The following is a 21,184-nucleotide window of genomic DNA, read 5'->3' as shown; positions in this document are numbered from 1 at the left end:
ATTATTCTTGATTAAAAAGTACATAAAACAATATTTGTGATAGAGGTGGTAATTCTCCAATTACCACCCCAATCACAATATCACAATAACTTAACACCAAATTGAGCAACCCAATAATTTACTAATCACCACTCCAATAAAACAATATTTGTGATTGTCAATATTGAGGTGGTAATTTTCCAATTACCACGCCAATCACAATATCACAATAACTTAACACCAAATTGAACAACCCAATAATTCACTAATCACCACTCCAGAAATATACTTCCACCACTATTATCAACTACATACCTGGTGAATAAAGCAGCGAAGAACCATACAAGTGCACAGATGAGGGCGGCTCTTGTCTTAGTGCAAACGTAACCAGCTCTCAGTGGCTCGCAGATCGCGTAGTACCGTTCGAAGCTGATCGCCAAGATGGTGAGGACAGATGCGTGGGTGACTGTGAGCTCGACGAAAGGCACCGCTAAACCTGGGGGAAGGTAATTCACTTTGTAATTTTAAATTGTTCATATCTAAAATGGCAAATAAAGTAATGAGCGAGTTTTGACTGTTTTCGGTTTGAAAGGTGGGCATATGGCATATGGCAGTGAATTTACAGGGTATAGAGGAACAACACCTGAGTCCTCAGGGATGGCGACGCATGTGGGGTATCATGGGCGAAACAGTATACTCTGTTGTGTCCATGGTACTGCTCATGTCTATAGGCGACGGTTACCACTTTCCATCAGGTGGGCCGTCAGCTTGTTTGCCATTCTAAGTTGTATAAAAAAAAATTTACCAATAGTTGTACAAACGTCGAACTACTGAACTCGATCTAGATTTTTGTCTGATGTACATTTTATTATTCATACGTGATAAACGTATCTACGTCACATGCTAAAAATATTTACCTTTGAAATCCGACTATCGGATGTGGATTAATAGGGCTACGAATGGCCAGAAATATCAGTTATTCGAAGGGACCGAGTATCCGTGTAGAAATCCTTCCTGTTCTCAGAAGTTTAATACATGACAAAAGATATGTATGCTCCAGTTAAAAATTTAAATAATCATAGTTACGCACTAAGAAATAAAACTAATATTTCCACGAACACGACTTACAAAACTTATAAAATAAGATCATCTTCATGATCATATCAGCCGTTGACTGTCCACTACTAAACATAGGCCTTCCCCTATTGGGGTGCTTTACAAGTAATTGCCACGCTTAGCAAGCGGATTGGCAACCACAGTTAGACTTGATGGTACAGCCCATCCCTAGATTATTAAGTTCCCTTAGTCACCTCTAACGACACCCACGAGAAAGAAAGGAGTGGTCCATTCTATCCGGAACCACACGCCAATTTATCTATACTTATAATAATCTGTAGAGAGGTCAATTCTGTACATGAAATATATTTCCAAAATAACTATCACGCGGTGATTAGTGATCGATACTGATGCCAAAAATGCAATCAGTAAAATTTTTGTCTGTCTATCTGTATGTTCGTTATAGAAACAAAAACTACTCGACGTATTTTAACGAAACTTGGTACAATTATTCTTCATACTCCTGGGCAGGTTATAGTATCCTTTTCATCACGCTACAATCAATAGGAGCAGAGCAGTGAAGGGAAATGTTGGGAAAACGGGAGAAGTTACTTCATTTTTAAGCTTCCGTCGCGTGTGCAACTTTAATGGCCACTTTTTAATATGTAAAAATGTCCACCCGTGCGAAACCGGCCGCTAGTATAAAATAAGGTGTTTAAAAATAAAAATGTAGTTGATACGTATATACGTAATGTAAATTACCCAAATACAAAAATACTAACTAATAAACAAGCCAATAAAACTACATCTTTTTATAACGTGACAGAATACCTAAATGCAAATTTTAGTAATAAAATAAAATTCAAGCATAAACTACGGTCTTTTTATTTAGAATCTCTAGGATCTAGTAATATGCTTTAGACGCATTTTTGCTTTGTCTGATACTAGTATTTCCCTTTATCTGAGAAGTTTTACGTCTCACACTATTTATTATTTAAATGTATTTAACATTTATTATATACTAGCGACTTCGCACGGGTGCACATTACATCACATCACATTTGAAACCTTTAAAATTATCTGTATTTCTCTATAATATTATGCTTGTATTATACATATATAAACCTTTCTCTTGAATCACTCTATCTATTAAAAAAAAAACAACTAAAAAAATAATCAATATCGATTAAAAATCTAATAATAACAATAATATCACGTACCTACAAAATATAGGTGAGTTAAGAACCTCCTTTTAAATGTTGCAAATAAATTTCACTACTTAATTTAAATTTCTTACCCTAATGGAAGGAAGGAGGGGGAGAGGGAGACCGAGACATAGTCACATCAGACAGGTCAAGGAAGGAGTTGGTGTCGTGTCGTATCAAGTGGTGAAGAGACTCGCTGATAATCGTAGCAAGTGGCAAGAGCTCCACCGACAAGAGTGCAGCTCTTAAATAGGATAGATAGATTCTAATGGAAGACAGGCGCGACAGATACATATATATGTATCTATGAATTTAAATTACAAAAAAAAAACAAAACCTACTGAGTATATTGAAACGCTGTACCAAACATTTCAGCCGGCGAACTTCCAAATAACATATAGATCGGTTGAACTAAATAAAAAACTACTTTATATTCAAATTGTTTGGGTTATAACTTGTTGTTTATCTGTGTGGGTGAAGGCTTTTAGTGGATAAGTATTTGCAATGAATTTGAAAGCATCTGCTATGTTGTTAAATATTGCGAAAATATTTTGCTACTTTATACATTATTTTTGATACAATATTTACGTTTTTTTTTTTTAATGCATAAAAATAAGATTTAAATGTTAGTACTTTATCTATAAGGCTTTAATCACATCAAAAGCGAAGCGCAGTTAAACCTATTTTAACATTAGGTATGCGTAAACCATATATGTTCTCTTATTCCAAAAGAAATACTATTAGTGCTTAGTATTTGTGTAACAAATAGTAATTCTTTATTGATTTCCAATCTCAATCCAATATATCAACAGATAGATCTTTTAGACCTCGGTCTTGGTTTTTCTTTATGAATTCAATCAATCATTTTTATCTTTTGAAAAAATTATGTGTATCAACTGCTTATTTGTATGGGGTAAATTAAATATCCACACAACTGCCTTTTTTATAGCCATATGTTATAGGAGGTATTTACCACAGAACAAAGTAAGTAGCGAGCAATTGAGAGATAGGGAAAATATATGTAAAACGAAACGTCGCTGCTTATTCGATTTCAAATCTAAAAGCGCATATTAGTGTGAAAACGCATGTATTCGCTGAAGATAGACAACTTGACGAATTTTACCGCATATAAATTATCTGTGGGAAATAGCAATAATGCGTTTTACGCTATTTCGCGCTTTCACCAATGTGACTCGATCCTAAACCGCAAAATAGAATTATCTAGTAAACAGTGAAACAAATTTTCATTGCTATTAACACATCAATATAATCTTTGAATAATATTTAAGAAGTCATAATAGTGACTAAATAAAACGGTAATGGTAATAAATAATAGTGTTGTAAAAAATAAAACACGGAAAACACAAATAGTATTATGGTCGCACAATTATTTAAAATCGTGTCACAGATCTTAAATTGAATCTATTCGGCCCACAGAGATGTCCCCTCGGTAAAACGGAAATAGGTACTTAGTAATAATTTTATACGATTCATTGGTAGGTATGTCTTAAAAATAATGTAAGAACTACAACAAATACATGATCCATAGATTGAAATCCTTAACAATAATATTGTAAATGTGAGATGTAAAGAAATGACTCCAGTACATGCACAGATTTATATGTAGTATAGATTAAGAATTACTGGCATACTCTCAAAAGCTTAAATCAAAATATATTCCTGATACTTAAGTGTTGTGCGACCCAGTAAATAACCAAAAAGTTAGGTAAAAAATGTTGACCTTTAACCAAACTAATAATAACAATAACGGCGCGCCTTTATAATCTATACAAATCTATTCTAATCCATCGTTTCTCAAACTGTGTTGTGCGGTCCAGTAAATAACCAAAAAGTTAGGTAAAAAATGTTGACCTTTAACCAAACTAATATAAGTTTTATATTATCAATACAAAATTATTTATTTTTATTTACAATGATAAATAAATCCAAAATTTGAAAACTTTTAAATAAAAAAAATATATAATGAATGTTCGCTTTTAATTAAATTACTTCAAATAACAACTTTGGTAAAATGTAATTATTTTACACTTTTTTTATGCTACTTAGAATGGCAAACAAGCTGACAACCTACCTGATGGAAAATGGTAACCATCGCCTACAGACATAAGCAGTACCAAGGACATAACAGAGTATAACTATTTCGCCCATGATACCTCCCATTAGTTGCCATTCCTGACAACTCAGGTGTTATTCCTACGTACCCTGTAAATTCACTGCCATATCCCACCCTTCAAACCAAAACACAGCCGTGCAAACACAATTGCTTCTCAGTAGAATCACGAACGGGACAGAGGTGGCCAAGCAAGAACTTGTTATTTGATTAAAAATATGTACATTAATATCACTGAAAGTGACCCCCACTCTCAAGAACTGTGACCCTCAGGTTTAGAAACATTACACAGATATTTATGTATAACTAATAAATCTATCGAGCAGAGAGTATTTAATCCTTATTGATGCATCCCAACATCCCACTTTACATATAGAACAACATTATTAATTCTCCATTCACAGATTTACACCATAAGCTGTGGGTATTGTTCACTCTAATATGTATAATAATATAATTTAACGTCTTTATGTATATCGTAGATCTATTATACTATTATATTACTACCTAGTGGAGCCTCTAGGATTCTAATTTTCAAGTGCAGTATTTTTCAGTCAGACAACAAAAATTTGCCGTGTGCGCCAAACGTGGCAATTACTGGCACCCCCTAATAGGATGAGTAAAAAAACATAATAAATGAAAAAGAAATTACAGGGTAAGTACAGAGACATAACATCTTAGTCCCCAAAAATAGCTACGCATGAGGGGTATCATGAGCGACACTGTATACTCTGTTTTTTTTTTTACTTTGTTTTCTGTCGCTACTTTGTTTTTTGCGACATCCTTCTAATCTGTGTTCTTACTTTAACTGTGTATAAAACTGAGGATTTTTTTTATTAATATATAAATTTAAGTATATATAAAATTAATATGTAAAAAGTTGTAAACTGTGTGTATAAGACTTTATCACGGTATACTCTGTTATGTCCATTGTACTGTTCATGTCTACAAGCGACGGTTATCACTTTCTATCAGGTGGTCCGTCAGCTTGTTTGCCGTTACTTGTAAGTAACATAAAAAAATACATTAGTAAAACCATGAAATACAGAGAGACCTCTTGTCGTCAAATTGACAAGCTCATTTCATTGATACAGACCCAGTTTTGTCTACCACCAGGAAAATAGGAATATAAACAGCCAATAATTGAAGCTCTAATAGACAGATGTTTCGTCAGCCAATAAATTCCGCCCGCATAGTTTTTCGCCGCTGTTGTTTTTTGACGAAATTATCTATATGTAATAAACATGTCGGTCTATTTGGAAAGATACTAATGTGTGTCAATGTACGGGTTTGTTTTTCTAAACTAACTTTATAAGCAGGAAATATTTTTAATTTGTTTGTTTGGTACAATAAATCAAACAATTGTTATTTATTTATTTTTATTTATTTAGTTAACACTTTATTGCACCAGTATTACAGGACTTTTTTGTTTTCTCTTTTTTTGATGAGTGAAAATGGAATGGTAACCCCGCCTGCACTAACGGGATACGCTGGCAGAGTACCTGTGAAGGGTGATCGATGAGAATGAAAACAGGCCAGTTAGCCCATCATGATAAATTCAATTAGAATTAGCCACGATGGTTTCTAGGGGGAACCGCGTGGAGGTCGACCTGACAAAGTATATTGCTAGCAATGGAACTAATAGCTCACATTACTAACAACCCCTTCCCCCCATATTACAGGACTTGTTGAAGCATTTTCAATAAGAATTGTGTATGTACAAAAGGCAGTCTTATGGCTAAGCAATTTTTTCCAGAAAACCTTTGGATAAAAAGACTTAAAGAATAAATGGATAGATGGCGTGTTAAAGAATAAATTTATCTGTGCGTTTTATTCGTTTTAAAATAAAATTAATAACAAGATTTCTAGTTAATAACTTCGTTACGATTGAATACGCTATTTTAGGAGAACAAGATTTACTTCTAAATTCCAATATATATTCTTGGCTTTAACAAGGCGTGTCCCAAAGCCAGTCATTCAACACCTAGCTACCGTCAATTTGCATTACACAAGTCGTCACCCAAAATGGCTTCCACTGATTTATTGCGCGTAGATAAACGGCCCTTTCTCTTGTCTTACAATTGTCAATTATATTTCTTTTAGTAGGAAAAATCTTTGAATAAGATGTTCAAAAATAAATTATTCTTACAAGACAAAGAAATTTGGTTTGTTTTACTTTGATAGTAAATTAAGTGATTTAAATGTTTTGCCAAGTTTTTCGGTAAACAATGTTGCTTATGTTTATTTTGTACCCGTCTGAACAAAAGAGAGTGTATATATATATAAGGGCTGAAATATATAGATATATATATATATATATATATATATATATACATATATATATATATATATATATATATATATATATATATATATATATATATATATATATATATATATATATATATATATATATATACACTACCTAGTATCCACATTAAACAAATTGAGTTTAGGAATAGATGGCGCTCTGTAATATGTCAAATGATAATAAAAAAAAATAATTAAATTAACGAATCGACTATTAAATAATAAACCTAAAATTATAGTAAATGCTTAAGCACAAATAGCATACATACACTTATTACACATAATGTTGTTTTTTTCTTTTTTAAATTTTATATTCTTTTTTTTTATATATATAAATATTGTGTGTAGTTTCGTTGTTATAATTCTTAATATTTTTTTGTTTTTTAAACCCCTGTGTGGGTGTAGTCGCATATTTCTGTAGAATAAAGTTTCTTTCTTTATTTCTTTCAATTAAGTATATATTTGTACGCATTGCCTTTGTGTTCGTGTGGTCACATGACGTACTATTATAACAAAAAAAAAACTTAAAGCAATAAATAAGAACAACACAAATATTTCAAATGAGAATCGCCTCTAAATGTAACAGCAAAAAGTTATTATTAGTACGGAAACTGCGATATGGGTCCCGAAGGATGTTTGCTGACAGTGCAAAAACTAACGTCTATGGGGCAACGACATAGTGCCATCGAAATGGGACGGAAACTACAGGAAAATTTACTAATTTATCGAAGCCGTGTTGTGACCGTCCAAACGTACGAATTTATTTCATTTAATTAAAAGGATTATTATATACTTTTTTAAGTTATTTAAAAAGGGTTTTTTGTCATTACAACTTAGAATGGCAAATATAGTTGACGGCCCACCTGATGTAACCGTCGCCTATAGACATGAGCAGTACCAATTGCTTAATTCGTTTGATTTTTTTTTACAATTTACTAACTTGTGCCTGCGACTTTGTCGGCATCCCCAGGTATTTTTTACTGACCAAAATGAATAATAGCCTATATCCTTCTATCTATCTTCGTCTATAGCTCTGGTATCTCTGCACATCCTGAAGGTTGACTGGTAGAAAATGCCTATAACATTAAGTTCGCCTTTACTTCATCATTTCAGCCAGTAATTGCTGGACATAAGACTTCCCCATAAGGGGAGTTTTGCCAGTAGTTGCCACACTTGGCAAGCTGGTTAGCAATCACAATTAGGCTTTAAGTGATGTTTTAAGACGGTGCTGGTCATCCCTCGCCCTCCTTAGTCGCCTCTTACGACACCCACAGGAAAAGAAGGGATGGCCTATTCTATGCTGGAATCATACGACCGCCTTTGTTTACATTTTTACTAATTAATTATTATTACTGTATATTTTAGTGCAATAATATATACATATATATAATAGTTAACATAATTGTATTGTATGCCCGTTGTATGGGTAGGCTGTGTTTTCCTTTAAGACGTTAATAACATCTTACGAAAAATTATAATGTATAGCTCACAATAAATATTTATTCTATTCTATTCTATTCTAACATATGTAAATACAAATAAAACACAATTAAATTTAAATCTTTCTACATTTTTTTTTTTGGTGGATGAAAATGAAATGGTAACACCGCCTGCGCTAACGGGATATGCTGGCGGAGCACCAGAGAAGGGTGATCGATGAGAATGAAAACAGGCCAGTTAGCCCATCATGATGAATTCATCAGTAATTAACCATGATAGTTTCCAGGGGAACGGCGAGGAGGTCGATCTGGTTGGGTATATTGCTAGCAATGGGATTTTTAGTCTCCATTATTAACAATCCCTTTCCCCCCATCTTTCTCCATTTAGAACTTGGTTAAAAAAGTAATCTTGAAAATAAGACAATTAAGTTAGTTGCGGTAATCGAAAGTCGACGTTCTGTTTAATTAAATGTACCTCAAAGAAAACTCACGTTAAATACAAAAGCAATATTCCTTCTCATCGAATAAAATGAAAGATTAATTTTATTGTTTTACATTAAAGAGAAAATAGGTATTTCATTTTATAAAGCTTTTGTTGGGAACCGTGGCATTCGTGTAAAAGGAAACATTTACAAGTGAAAAGCAAATAAAAACAAACTCAATTGTCATGTACTTTTTATTTATTTTTATTTATTCCACTTTGATTTCAATTTAGTCTAAATCTGTCTGATTATTGTTTTTTACTGACTTCAGAGAGGACGATTCTCAATTCGATTGTATTTTTTTTATACAACTTAAAATGGCAAACAAGCTGACGGCCCACCTGATGGAAAGTGGTAACCGTCGCCTATAGACATGAGTACCATGGACATAACAGAGTATACTGTTTCGCCCGTGATACCCCCATTCGTTACCATTCCTGAGGACTCAGGTGTTATTCCTCTGTACCCAGTAAATTCACGCCATATCCCACACTTCAAACCGTAACACAGCCATGCAAACACAGCTGCTTCACGGTTGAAACACGAATGGGACAGAGGTACCCAAGCAATCGTTAATTGTAAATGTATTTAAAAAAAATCTTTTTTTAACCTAATTCTTACTATTTTTGATTTTGTTCATATTATTTTTTCATAAATATCTCTCATGTACAAACATCTAGGTACAATTTTTTTTTATTTGTAAGATAGGAACCGTAAATAATAAACGCGTATGTTTATATGCCCAAATTGTTTATAATTACTCCTCTCCATCCAAAGGTTGCCTGGAAGAGATCGCTCTTAGCGATAAGGTCGCCCATTGTTTTTTCATTGTGATTATTTCTTGTAATTATTTATATTTATAATAAGTTTACTATTGTAATCTTTTGGAGGAAACAATAAAGAGTATCTATCTATCTATCTAACATCATAATCTATAACTAACTCGTGTTTCTATTGCTTAGCCAATTTCAGTGCCATTCTCGAAATTTAATATCTGCCTTGCGCTGTAGACAGAGAATAATGTGGCCCAAATATCTTGCCGCTGTTGGCTTCATCGGTTATTGTGTTCTGTGGTATGTTTATGGGAATTGTTAGTTCGAATAACATTTTGAGTTAGTTATTAAATCATGTCTGACGACAGATTAATCGTATCTAGATGGAGTGTCGCCCCAGAACTGCTTCGACGACAACTTTATTAAACATTGATCTTGTACTATTTGGTAGATTGTATTCAAGCAAGTTTATAACTTATAAAATTCAAATTTTCATTGAAAAATAACAGCTGCGTTTCTTATAAATTCTTCTCAACTGGAATTGTATTCCGAATTCGGTGATAGAATCATAAAGTAATATTATTAAAAAATGGTTGAAGTTGAGTTTTGAAGTCTTGTATAATAAAATTTATTCCATTCTAAAATGGCGCGCATTTTTAGGGAATATGAAATTGTAATATTTTTTTATATTTAACACTAGATAAGCCTTAGGGTTGTCAACTCTTAAATTTATTTACCTTCTAAATGTCAATAAAATCTCTTTACGTTTATTTATTTATTAATTTTTAATGCAGTACATGTGTACAACACAGAATTAATACTAAAAGCTACTTTTAAATATTACTTTTTATATTTCCTCAATTCAATAATGCACCGCCTACTTATTTCTTGGTTTGCCCAATGGTTGACTGGTAGAAAACACCGTCCGGTGTTAAGTCCGCCAAATGTACATAATTCCATAATACATTAAAATTTAAACAAATAAAATCCTTTTTCGAAGTCCCTTAAGTCAGTATTTTGAATGTCTCCAATTAGATGACGGTCATCGAGATTTTAATGACAATGGTATGAAGTAAGAAAAATGTTGATGGAGCCGGCAATTGGGAATGGTGTCCCATTGAATGCCACCAAAAGAACGGCCAGTAACACCAAGTCATTACAAAAATGGTCGTCATTATTATCACGTTTCAACCGAAAATACAAATGTAAGTGGGAAATAAAAAGATCATAAAGTATGATGGTCTTAACACGATTCGCGGAAAGTGTATTTTAATTCTTGGTCTTCCTAAATCACCCGCAATAGGGTTGGCAACAACGTAATGCGTAAGGGGGGAAAGGGATTGTTGGTAATGGGGTCTAACTGACTTATTGCTAGCAATACACCCTGTCAGGTCGACCTCCACGCGGTTCCCCCTGGAAACCATCGTGGTTAATTCTAATGGGGTCACGATGGGCTAAAAGACCTGCTTTCATTGTTACCTATCATCCTTCACTGGTGCCCCGCCAGCGTATACCGATAGCGCAGGCGGGTCTACCATTCCATTATCACCCATTAAAAAAAAAATAATGCGTAATGCAAAATAATGCATAATTTTATTTATGCACAAGTCGAGTAGTACTATACGAGTATATCTGTACTAATGTAAAGAAGCGGAATAGTCTGTTTGCTCGTTTGAACATGCTAATCTCTGGAACTATCAATTGAATTTGAAAATTATTATTTTGTGGTTGATAAGTCGTTCCTTAAAGAAGGTTAAAGACTATTTATTATTACGATCGAGAGAAAGAAAGAAATATTTTTATTCAAGTAATTTTTAAGATTTATTTGAATTCGCGTATCACGTTACACTAGGTACTATTTATTTATCCCAAATACTACGCACATGTTGTATTTAATAGGAGATCGTAAATTATTATTGTAAACAAATGAAAGTCATCCTGCTCCAAATCCGTACCTATTTATAGCTTTGTTTTTTTAGCTCACAATAGTCCATAAAGTATCAACCCTACGGCACAACAATCCGCGACGTACACTTTATTACACTTAATTAGGGCGCATTGTGGTATAAAAACCCAGTATTGCGGAATTGTGTTTAAACAAAAATGAACCATTACATAAAGCAATAAGGTCTGTGGTGAGCGCAACTGTAACCTAGTATTTGTTAGTGTAGGTCATTTAACACAATGCCGGCATATGCTGCGAATGGTCAGCATTGGGGTATGGTGTATGTGATAGCGATTAATTTTATAATAAGCAGAGCGAATCAAAGTTTATTGACTTCTATACAGGACAATATATAAAACAAAAATTGATAATATCAGCGTTGTAAAATTTATCAGTTCCATCGAAAATTTTGTAACTCCATAAAATGTTTATGGTGGTACCTTTCATTGCAATTTTACAACAGCAGTAGCTGCAGAAAATTATTTAAAGGAATAATTTGTTGAAAAGCAGGCAAATAAAATGCACACATGATAATAAAAGCAATCAAGTAAAAATATTAATTTAAGTAACGATAGGGCGACGACCGTTTTGGCAAAAGCGGTCCCACTGATGTCATTGATTGTAATAATTTTTATTAGCTATAAAATTAATCTTTGTTTTCAAATAAAGTATTTAAGAGACGAATCAAGTGTACCATACATTTAGTGTATCTAATAAAATTTAAAGATCAGCGGGTATCGATAGCTTTAGACATCTTTCAATTCATAGACGTTAAATCCCTAAATCCCATATACGTTCATATTAGATCTTTTATGGGATAGATAGAAACCCACCAGATTTTATACTTAATACTTCGTTTACTTTGTCCAATTTTATGATTCATAAATACACGGTAGCTGCGAAGACTTGTATCCTTTAACACAATTTATCTATTTTATCTACTCATAAAATGTCAGCTAGATATTTCCCAGTACCTATATCCTTCCACTTTTACTATGTTAAAATAATATTAAGTTTAAAAATTAATCCACGTATATTTTTAAAAGCTTTAAGTATTGTCTATTAATCTTTGATCTCTGTATTCATATACGAATCATTAAATAATTCTATGATACCTGATGGAAAGTGGTAACCGTCACTATAGACACATTGCCTTACTGTACTTATACAATTATATCGTTGTGTTCGTTAATTGTCTCGCTTATTCACTATATTATATAATGCAAATCAAGTATACTCATTCATTGTTTTTTTTTATACAACTTAGAATGGCAAACAAACTGACGGCCCACCTGATGGTAAGTGATAACCGTCGCCTATAGGCATGAGCAGTACTATGGACAACAGAGTGTACTGTTTCGCCCATGATACCCCCCATGCGTTGCCATTCCTGAGGACTCAGGTGTTATTCCTCTGTACCCTGTAAATTCACGCCATATTCTACCCTTGAAACCGAAACACAGCCATGCAAACACAACTGCTTCACAGTAGAAACACGAATGGGACAGACTAATTGATATTTTATACACAAAGAATATTTTTAATCAAAATCTGTACTCAATTGTTGATAATGCTCCGCTAAAAGTGGAACCCCGCCTTATTCAATAGCACCAGTAGCGATGACACTCTTTGCCACAGTAATTGATATAAATACAAACAAACAGAAGCCAGATTTTTTCGATTCGACTTCGTTAAGTATTGTCCGTAAGTTGCAGTATTGTATTGACGATAATATCAGAGGAATTTTGAAAGTAGCACGAGCGAGACAATGTTGAGGAAAAAACCGTTTATTTATGAATGTAAGAAAAATATCAAGCAAAGATGTAGTTCAAGTATTAAGAAGGATAAGTAAGCTGAAGTGGCAATGGGCTGGTCACATAGCTTGAAGAACCGACAACCGATAGGGAAGAAAGGTTCTTGAGTGGCAACCACCCACTGAATGCAATGACGAACTCAAATGCATTGCATTTGAGTTCGACTAAAAAAACTATTTAAGTTTTTAAACACGGGAGGAACCCAATATACATATATATATTGGATCAGAATCCACATTACCCATGCCTATTCAGTATAGGATTATACATATATAGACATTTTTTTTGGCTCACTTGTATTATGTTTTATGCCCTAGTTACCTCTTACAGCATTCTAGGAATAAAAAAAGGTGTCGTAAATCTTCAGGTGAGACATAGTGCGTCAACAGATGACGTCTTCACTTCATTTCACATATAATTTTATCGTTTCTGTTATGAAAGTAAAGTTTGAAACAACATTATATTATGTTTTTTTTTTTTATACAACTTAGAATGGCAAACAAGCTGACGGCTCACCTGATGGTAAGTGGAAACCGTCGCCTATAGACATGAGCAGTACCATGGACATAACAGAGTATACTGTTTCGTATAATATATACCCCCCATGTGTTGCCATTTCTGAGGACTTAGGTGTTATTCCTCTGTACCCAGTAAATTCACGCCATATCCCACCCTTCAAACCGAAACACAGCCATGCAAATACAACTGCTCCACGGTAGAAACACGAATGGGACAGTGGTACCCAAGCAATCGACTTTTGTGCAAAGTCTCCCTCTGGTATAAATGTAGATAGATATGTATATGTATATAGATTTATCGACAAAGTTGGTAAAAATCTAGTTGAAAATTTATTTAAAATCTGGATATGTTTAAAGTTCATCGTGTAAGGTGCATCTTTAAAGCAAACGGGTACGAACTTTCACGTGTGAAAGCTAAAAACTTAAAGTAAAATTAGTAATATATTATTATTATTATTATTTCAGCCGTTAACTGCCCACTGCTGGACATAAGCTTTCCCCATAAGAAAAGTTTTACCAGTAGTTGCCACGATTGCCTATAATAATATATAATAATATAATATATGTAAATGTAGTTGAGTTGAGTTTCGTACTTTTCATATTTTCTAATTTTTCTTTAACTTTTTATACAATTACTAATATTTTATAATATTCACCATTTCGGCCTTTAACTTCTGAACATAAGCTTCCTTTTTTCTAGTAGTTACCACACTTAACAGGCCAATTGGCAACCACAGCTAACTGCAGTTGCCAATTAACAAACAACACATTTCAAGAGTCTAAACTTTGGAAATGTTTTAAGAGGGACGTTGCTGGCCATCCCTAGCTTTTCCTTAATCACCATTTAGAACACCAACGGAAAAGGAAGGAGTGGCCTATTCTATGCCGGGACCACACAGTAAGCAATTTTATATTATTATTATTATTACATAATGGTATCATCAATGTTTTCTTGTAAAAACATATCTTATTTCTCGATTGAAAACTAATACATTAAAACAAACTTGGGATGGTGCATCGATCTGACGAAATCTCAACAGTTTTCTTTTATTTATGCAACTTAGAAGCAATAAACTGACGGCCCACCCGATGAAAAGTGATAACCGTCGCCTACAAACATGAACAATCATGCATTGCCATTCCTGAGGACTAAAGTGTTATGCCTCTGTACCCTGTCATTTCATTGCCAAATCACACGAAAAGAGCTTTAATAATATTTGAACTTATTTTAAAGAGACTCAGTTTTATACACCTTTAATGAATATCTGATATTCCCAAAGATCTTAAAGTTAAATAAAGATATTTCATTTTATATGAGAACTTTTTTGTTATTCTAAGTCTTTCTTGACAGGTAATTACAATGCCAACTGAAATTGGAACATAATCTTCTTTGGAACTTTATTTTGAACTTTTATCACTAATTCTTTAATAAACTCTGTTCCAAATATTTCAAAGTATTTAAAATATTTAATATATATATTCTGTGGTATTACTTGTAACTACTTGTATTATATTATCTGTGTTTAGGATCTATAGTCGTATTTTATTGTAACACAAGCTCTATTCACGTTTTTTTAGTGCTATTTTTTTAATGGGAAAAAAATGGAATCAACCCTGCCACGCTATCGATATACGCAAGTAAGGTCATATGTATCGATATACTAATAAGTATTGATAGTTGAAGATGGAGATAGATCAGTTAGCCCATGGTGATGAAATCAAAACCATTCCATTTTTTTTAATGGATGATAATGGAATGGTAACCCCACCCGCGCCATCGGTATACACCGGCGGGGCACCAGTGAAGGATGATAGGGGAGGATGAAGTAGGTCAGTTAGCTCATCGTGACGAATTCAACAAGAATTGTTCACGATGGTTTCCAGGGGGAACCACGTGGTAGTCGACCTAAAAGGGCATATTACTGGCAATAGGCATATCAAACTCCATTGCTAACAATTCCTTTCCCCCAAACCATTCCATTATCATACATTGGAAAAAAATCCCTTCCCCCCACCCAAGAGCGCAGGCGGAGTTACTATACCATTATCACCCACTAAAAAAAGATTAATTTTAGTTTAGTATAGTAAATAAAAAATCATGTTCGTTACCTAGAAATTAGTTCTCCGATTTAAAAATATAGAATTTGAACTTTATCCTAAAACAAAAACTGTTAATTTTGCACTGCAATCCTGTTACGTAGAATTCTATTATGCTCGGCGGAATGCGGGCGAGTCAAGAGACGTACTCGTATACCAAAACGGCAACAGTCGTCTCAAATACCTCTACGTCAGCTGGGATTACCGTGAAGATATTCATTTTAAATCCACAAGTAGGTACTCTCATTTTGCGAAGCAATAAAATAAACGGACACTAAAGCACTTCGCCTCCCATTCCTTAAAAAATCATCAATGACAGTTACAAAGTTTTTTGCTTGGCCTAAATGTGTATTTAACGAAGTTAATGCTACAAGATTATATATATAAACATTCCATAATCTTTTGCTGTCACACTAAACGCTTTCACGAGCTTCAATCCAATTTGTTTGTGTGTTTTTTCGTATTATTTTTTTCGACATTTCCGATCTTATAACACGATTATTGAATTCTGAATATGAGAAAGTCGAAGTGAAGTCGCATATTATACATGCAAGTAGTTTTTGTTTTTATATATAACTTAGAATTGCAAACAAGCTGACGGTTCACCTGATGGAAAGTGGTAACCGTCACCTATAGACATGAGCAGTACCGTGGCCATAACAGATTATACTGTTTCGCCCATTATAACCCCTATGCGTTGCCATTCCTGAGGACTCGGTGTTATTCCTCTGTACCCTGTAAATTCACTGCCACATCTCAATCTTTAAACCGGGTGGAAAGGATTGTTAGTAATGGGGAGGTTAGTCCCCGTTATGGACAACTAAAGACTAATATGATAATAATGATGAAACAATAGTAATTATAGGGTAAAGAGGTTTCTTCAGGGTCGGCAACGAGCGCGTAATACCTTTGGTATTGCAGGCGTTCATAGGCTACGGTAACCGCTTACCGTAGGCCGTATGCTTGTTTGCCACCTCAGTGGTATAAAGAAAAAACAAAATAGATTAAAATGTATACTTACATAACTCCCTTCCCAGGACCCAAGTTTCCGGCTTCGAATTCACTTCAACCAACACGGTCGGCGTACAAACTAGCAACACCATTAAATCCGCAATACTCAAATTCACTAGAAATATATTAGTAGAGTTCCTCATGTCCTTGGTCTTCAGTATTACAATTGGCACCATCACATTTCCTATAACACCTAAACACATTATAGCTATACAAAAGGTCATTGACGTTGCCTTTATATAATACGGTATTTCAGTGTATTCCGTGAAATTAATGCCCGACACACCGATCGCTCCATCGGTATTATTCGAGTACTCGTACGTACCGTTCGATTGGTAATCATAATCGGACATCTCGATTTTCGGCAGTGTGGCATTTTGCGTGTCATTTTTGTAAGTGAGGTGAGCGTATTGTAATGTACTCTGGACTTGTGTGAAATTGTTTATAGAAATCATGTGAATGATGTTGGTGTGTACATTATTTCACATTTTTCGTCCGTGATCCGACGGTGCGCCGCTCTATCTCATTCTTCACAATTCGATGGATGATCTGTAACAAATAAAAACATATTACTTTCACTGTTATCTTAAATCTCTTACTTAGTTTAACATGGGGGAAAGGGATTGTTAGTAATTTGGTCTAACTGCCCCATTACTAGCAATACACCCTATCAATTCGACCTCGAAGTGGTTCCCCCTGGAAACAGTTTTTTTTATACAACTTAGAATGGCAAACAAGCTGACGGCCCACCTGATGGAAAGTGGTAACCGTCGCCTATAGATATGGACAGTACCATGCACATAACAGAGTATGGTATACTGTTTCGCTCATGATACCCCCCATGCGTTGCCATTCCTAAGGACTCAAGTGTTATTCCTCTGTACCCTGTAAATTCACGCCATATCCCACCCTTCAAACCGAAACACAGCCATGCAAACACAACTGCTTCACGGTAGAAACACAAATGGGACAGAGGTACTCAAGCAATCGACTTTTGTACAAAGTCTCCCTCTGGTCAGTCCCTTCTCCCCATAGCTATCGCATTAATTTGCACCTTGCAACTCGCGCTATGTGAAGAAAAACATAATTAAGTTAAAAGGGAAACTTGTGATTAACCTGCGGCGCGAAGTTAAGCAAATTAAGTATCCAAACTTACATACCTTCTACCCACTCGCTTAATCTTGCAAGTTTAACTCCGACCTCATTTCTGTGTTGGTTTTAGCTAAATCTAATTTGTTTTAATGCCACAACAAGTCGTGATCTTTAAATACAATAATCTGTATCGATTCTAACTTGCCAATTAGGTATTTACTATATATATATATATATATATATATATATATATATATATATATATATATATATATATATATATATATATATATATATATAGTATTTTATTCTTTATGGATCTAATTACCGATTCGACTAATTATTTCCAAAGCAAATTAAAGCAAATGTGAGTTTTTTAATTAAACTTAGAGCATACAAGCTGACGGCCCACCTGAAGGAAAAGGTACCACCTAAGGAGTTGTAACCGTCGCCTATAGACATGAGCAGTACCATGGGTATAACAGAGTATACTGGTTCGCCCATGATGCCTCCCATACGTTGCCATTCTTGAGGACTCAGGTGTTATTCCTCTGTATCCTGTAAATTCACTGCCATATCCCAAACCTTCAAACCGAAACACAGCCATGCAAACACAACTGCTTCACGGTAAAAATATGAATAGGACAGAGGTGCCCAAGCAAACGACTTTTGTACAAAGTCTCCCTCTGGTACATTTGTACGTATGTAATAAAATAAAGCCCATACTAAGTTTTCTCATCCATGTCCGTGATGAGACTCTATCATGTTTACGAAGCAATAGACATACATACAAACTTTTCTCATCAGCGCGATTAAATAAATAAGTCATTCTGTTTATCTCATACTAGCAAAACGGCCCGGTTTTACATGAGTTTGTTGAAGAAAAAATGCAGCTAGGTGAAGGATTTTTCAGAATTGGTTAAGTATTATTTGATGATTAAAAAATAAAAGTCAGTCAGTGAATGCAGGTAGCTCAGGACTGTTTCTAATGGATACCTACCATGTATGTACAGATATATATATATATATATATATATATATATATATATATATATATATATATATATATATATATATATATATATACCCATTCTATAATACTAAGGCAATATGGCAGCCATTTGAATCACTTCTCATTAAAATTAACTGTATTTATTATTTTATAAATACTGCAATTAAATGTAAAATAAAGAAATAAATGCTACATATATAGAAGACCCAAGAATTCCCACTGCAAATGTTTTCTGCCAATGCCCCTAGCTTCCGACGCCATTTAATAGCCTATTAAACTAGGGTAGTATATAATTAATAATCAACTCCCCACGGTGCCTGTTGCAAGAACACTGCAACTAAATTACCTTTCTGGCGAAGGTATTGACCGGGTCACTGTGACCCGGTCAATATCTGAAAAAGTGAATTGACACGTACATTGATATTTATACTTCTTCTTCTTATTTTTATTTATTATTTGACAAAAAACACAAAATTACAAATACAAAATACAATGGGCCCCACACTAGACGAACCTGTATCGTGGGCACCCGACAAAGATTAACAAATCACAATGTTATAAATGCGGGTATTGATATAAAAAGAAATAAAAAATTGAAATATTGAAAAAAGTAAAAAAATCAATAATATAAATACACAAGCAATTATAAGATACTGATAATATATGTCCTTAAGAGAAATCACTTATTTAAGAGTTTCCTCTTGACAGAACAACTAATTTATGTATCCTCTTCTAGCCAGCTCTATTATTATTATTAATTTAGCCGTTAACTGTCCACTGCTGGACATAAGCCTTCCCCGTAAGGGGAGTTTTGCCAGTAGTTGCTACGCTTGACAGGCGGGTTGCTACATATCAACTTTCATAATGATTGATTAAAACGATAAGACACCCAAAATGAAGAAACAAATAAACAATATTTTTTTTGGGAAATAAACAATTTCTTATTACACTTAGTATATGCATATAAATAACATACAAAATAGTAAAATTTCCACACGTAAATAGAACGTATTTCACTTTAATTATATATTATTATTTATATTATATATGTCTGTTTATATATTGTAATCTTATTTTAATATTTAAAGTATTTTGCATTTTGTTTGATTCCTTTTACGTATTTACTTTGTCTGACTTGCGCCATCTACCTTTCTCTCTGTACTTATCCATTCTTTATGCCAGATTGCTGTAAGAGATTGCTTTTAGCGATAAGGCCGCCTTTTGTATATGCACATTCTGTATAAATACTCCTTGTACTCGTATACATCTCTACTGTGCGCAATAAAGAGTTTATTGTTATTATTTAAATACACATAAATACCAACCACTGAATAGTAAAAAGTAAGGCAATATGGCAGTGATGAGAGAATTAAGTAACTATAAATACATAATTAGGTGTAGATAACTGCTCTAAGATATATCCTGTACGTAAGTATATCCTAAAGGTTGATTGGTAGAGGATGCGTTTAGCATTTAATCCGCCTTTTGTACCACATTTCATTAGTCAATAAAGTTTAAATAAAAAAATAAATATTCCACACAGAAAAAAAAATAATAAAAAGAAATCGTCTAACTGAATAAATATCTCCTTTATTTATTACCGGAATAAACAAAATATAAATAAAAAAAGAAATAAAGTAAATATTTCACAACTAACCCACGGGACCGTGTTGTTTTAACTGATTGCAATCGAGTTACCATGATACGGAGAATTCAGCTGGAGAGCAAAGATTTGAAATTTTTTTGTCCGGTTCCTTACATTTTACTAGCGATATGACGCAGGCAAAATCTTTTATGCGGAATTGCGTCAGGATAATATAGACCATTACTTGATAATAAAATAGCTGTGTAATTATTTCTATTTATAATTAGTTTACTCTTGTAATCTTTTGAAGTAAACAATAAATAGTATTTAAAAGTATCTATCTACCTATCTTTCTTTAAATAAACGATTGTAATATTGTATATTTTTTGAGGTCATTGTAAATAAAAAATAGCATTTTTTTTAAGAATAGAATAGAATAGAAAAATTTATTGCCATACAATTACAATACAAAATACAAATAACATATACAAAAAGTGTCCTACACCCGGCAAAAGGAACCGGCTCAGCTGATGCTGCGAGTGTCCCAGAGCAATGTGAACAGCTGCACAGCGATGGTTTTCAGCCAGTCCCTCTCTTTTTAAAATAATGATTTAAATTTCTCGAATTATATACATTAAGATTTAATTCCTTTGCTGTGTGACTTACTTTCCCGAGGGTGTCGTAAGAGGCGACTAAGAGAGATTATGGTGGAGGGATGAGCAGCAGCGCCCCTCT

The 21,184-nt window shown here is 33.7% G+C and overlaps 1 protein-coding gene across 3 annotated transcripts in view; it reads right to left on the bottom strand.

Annotated features, from left to right (window-relative positions):
* LOC113522160 (growth hormone secretagogue receptor type 1-like) overlaps positions 1-21,184 on the bottom strand; it is a 113,606-nt gene that overhangs the window by 40,952 nt on the left and 51,470 nt on the right. For all 3 annotated transcript variants that reach the window (XM_052896881.1, XM_052896879.1, XM_052896880.1), the window contains exons 2-3: positions 16,771-17,309; positions 295-475 (exon numbers count right to left, since the gene is read on the bottom strand). In XM_052896881.1, coding sequence (XP_052752841.1) covers positions 295-475; positions 16,771-17,215 — 626 coding nt within the window. In that variant the 5' untranslated portion in view covers positions 17,216-17,309. The remainder of the gene's footprint in view (positions 1-294; positions 476-16,770; positions 17,310-21,184) is intronic.

The sequence above is a fragment of the Galleria mellonella genome, unplaced genomic scaffold (assembly GCF_026898425.1).
Source record: "Galleria mellonella isolate WM207_F2 unplaced genomic scaffold, CSIRO_AGI_GalMel_v1 utg35, whole genome shotgun sequence".
Lineage (NCBI taxonomy): Eukaryota > Metazoa > Arthropoda > Insecta > Lepidoptera > Pyralidae > Galleria > Galleria mellonella.
This window is presented reverse-complemented; position numbering and strand designations above follow the sequence as displayed.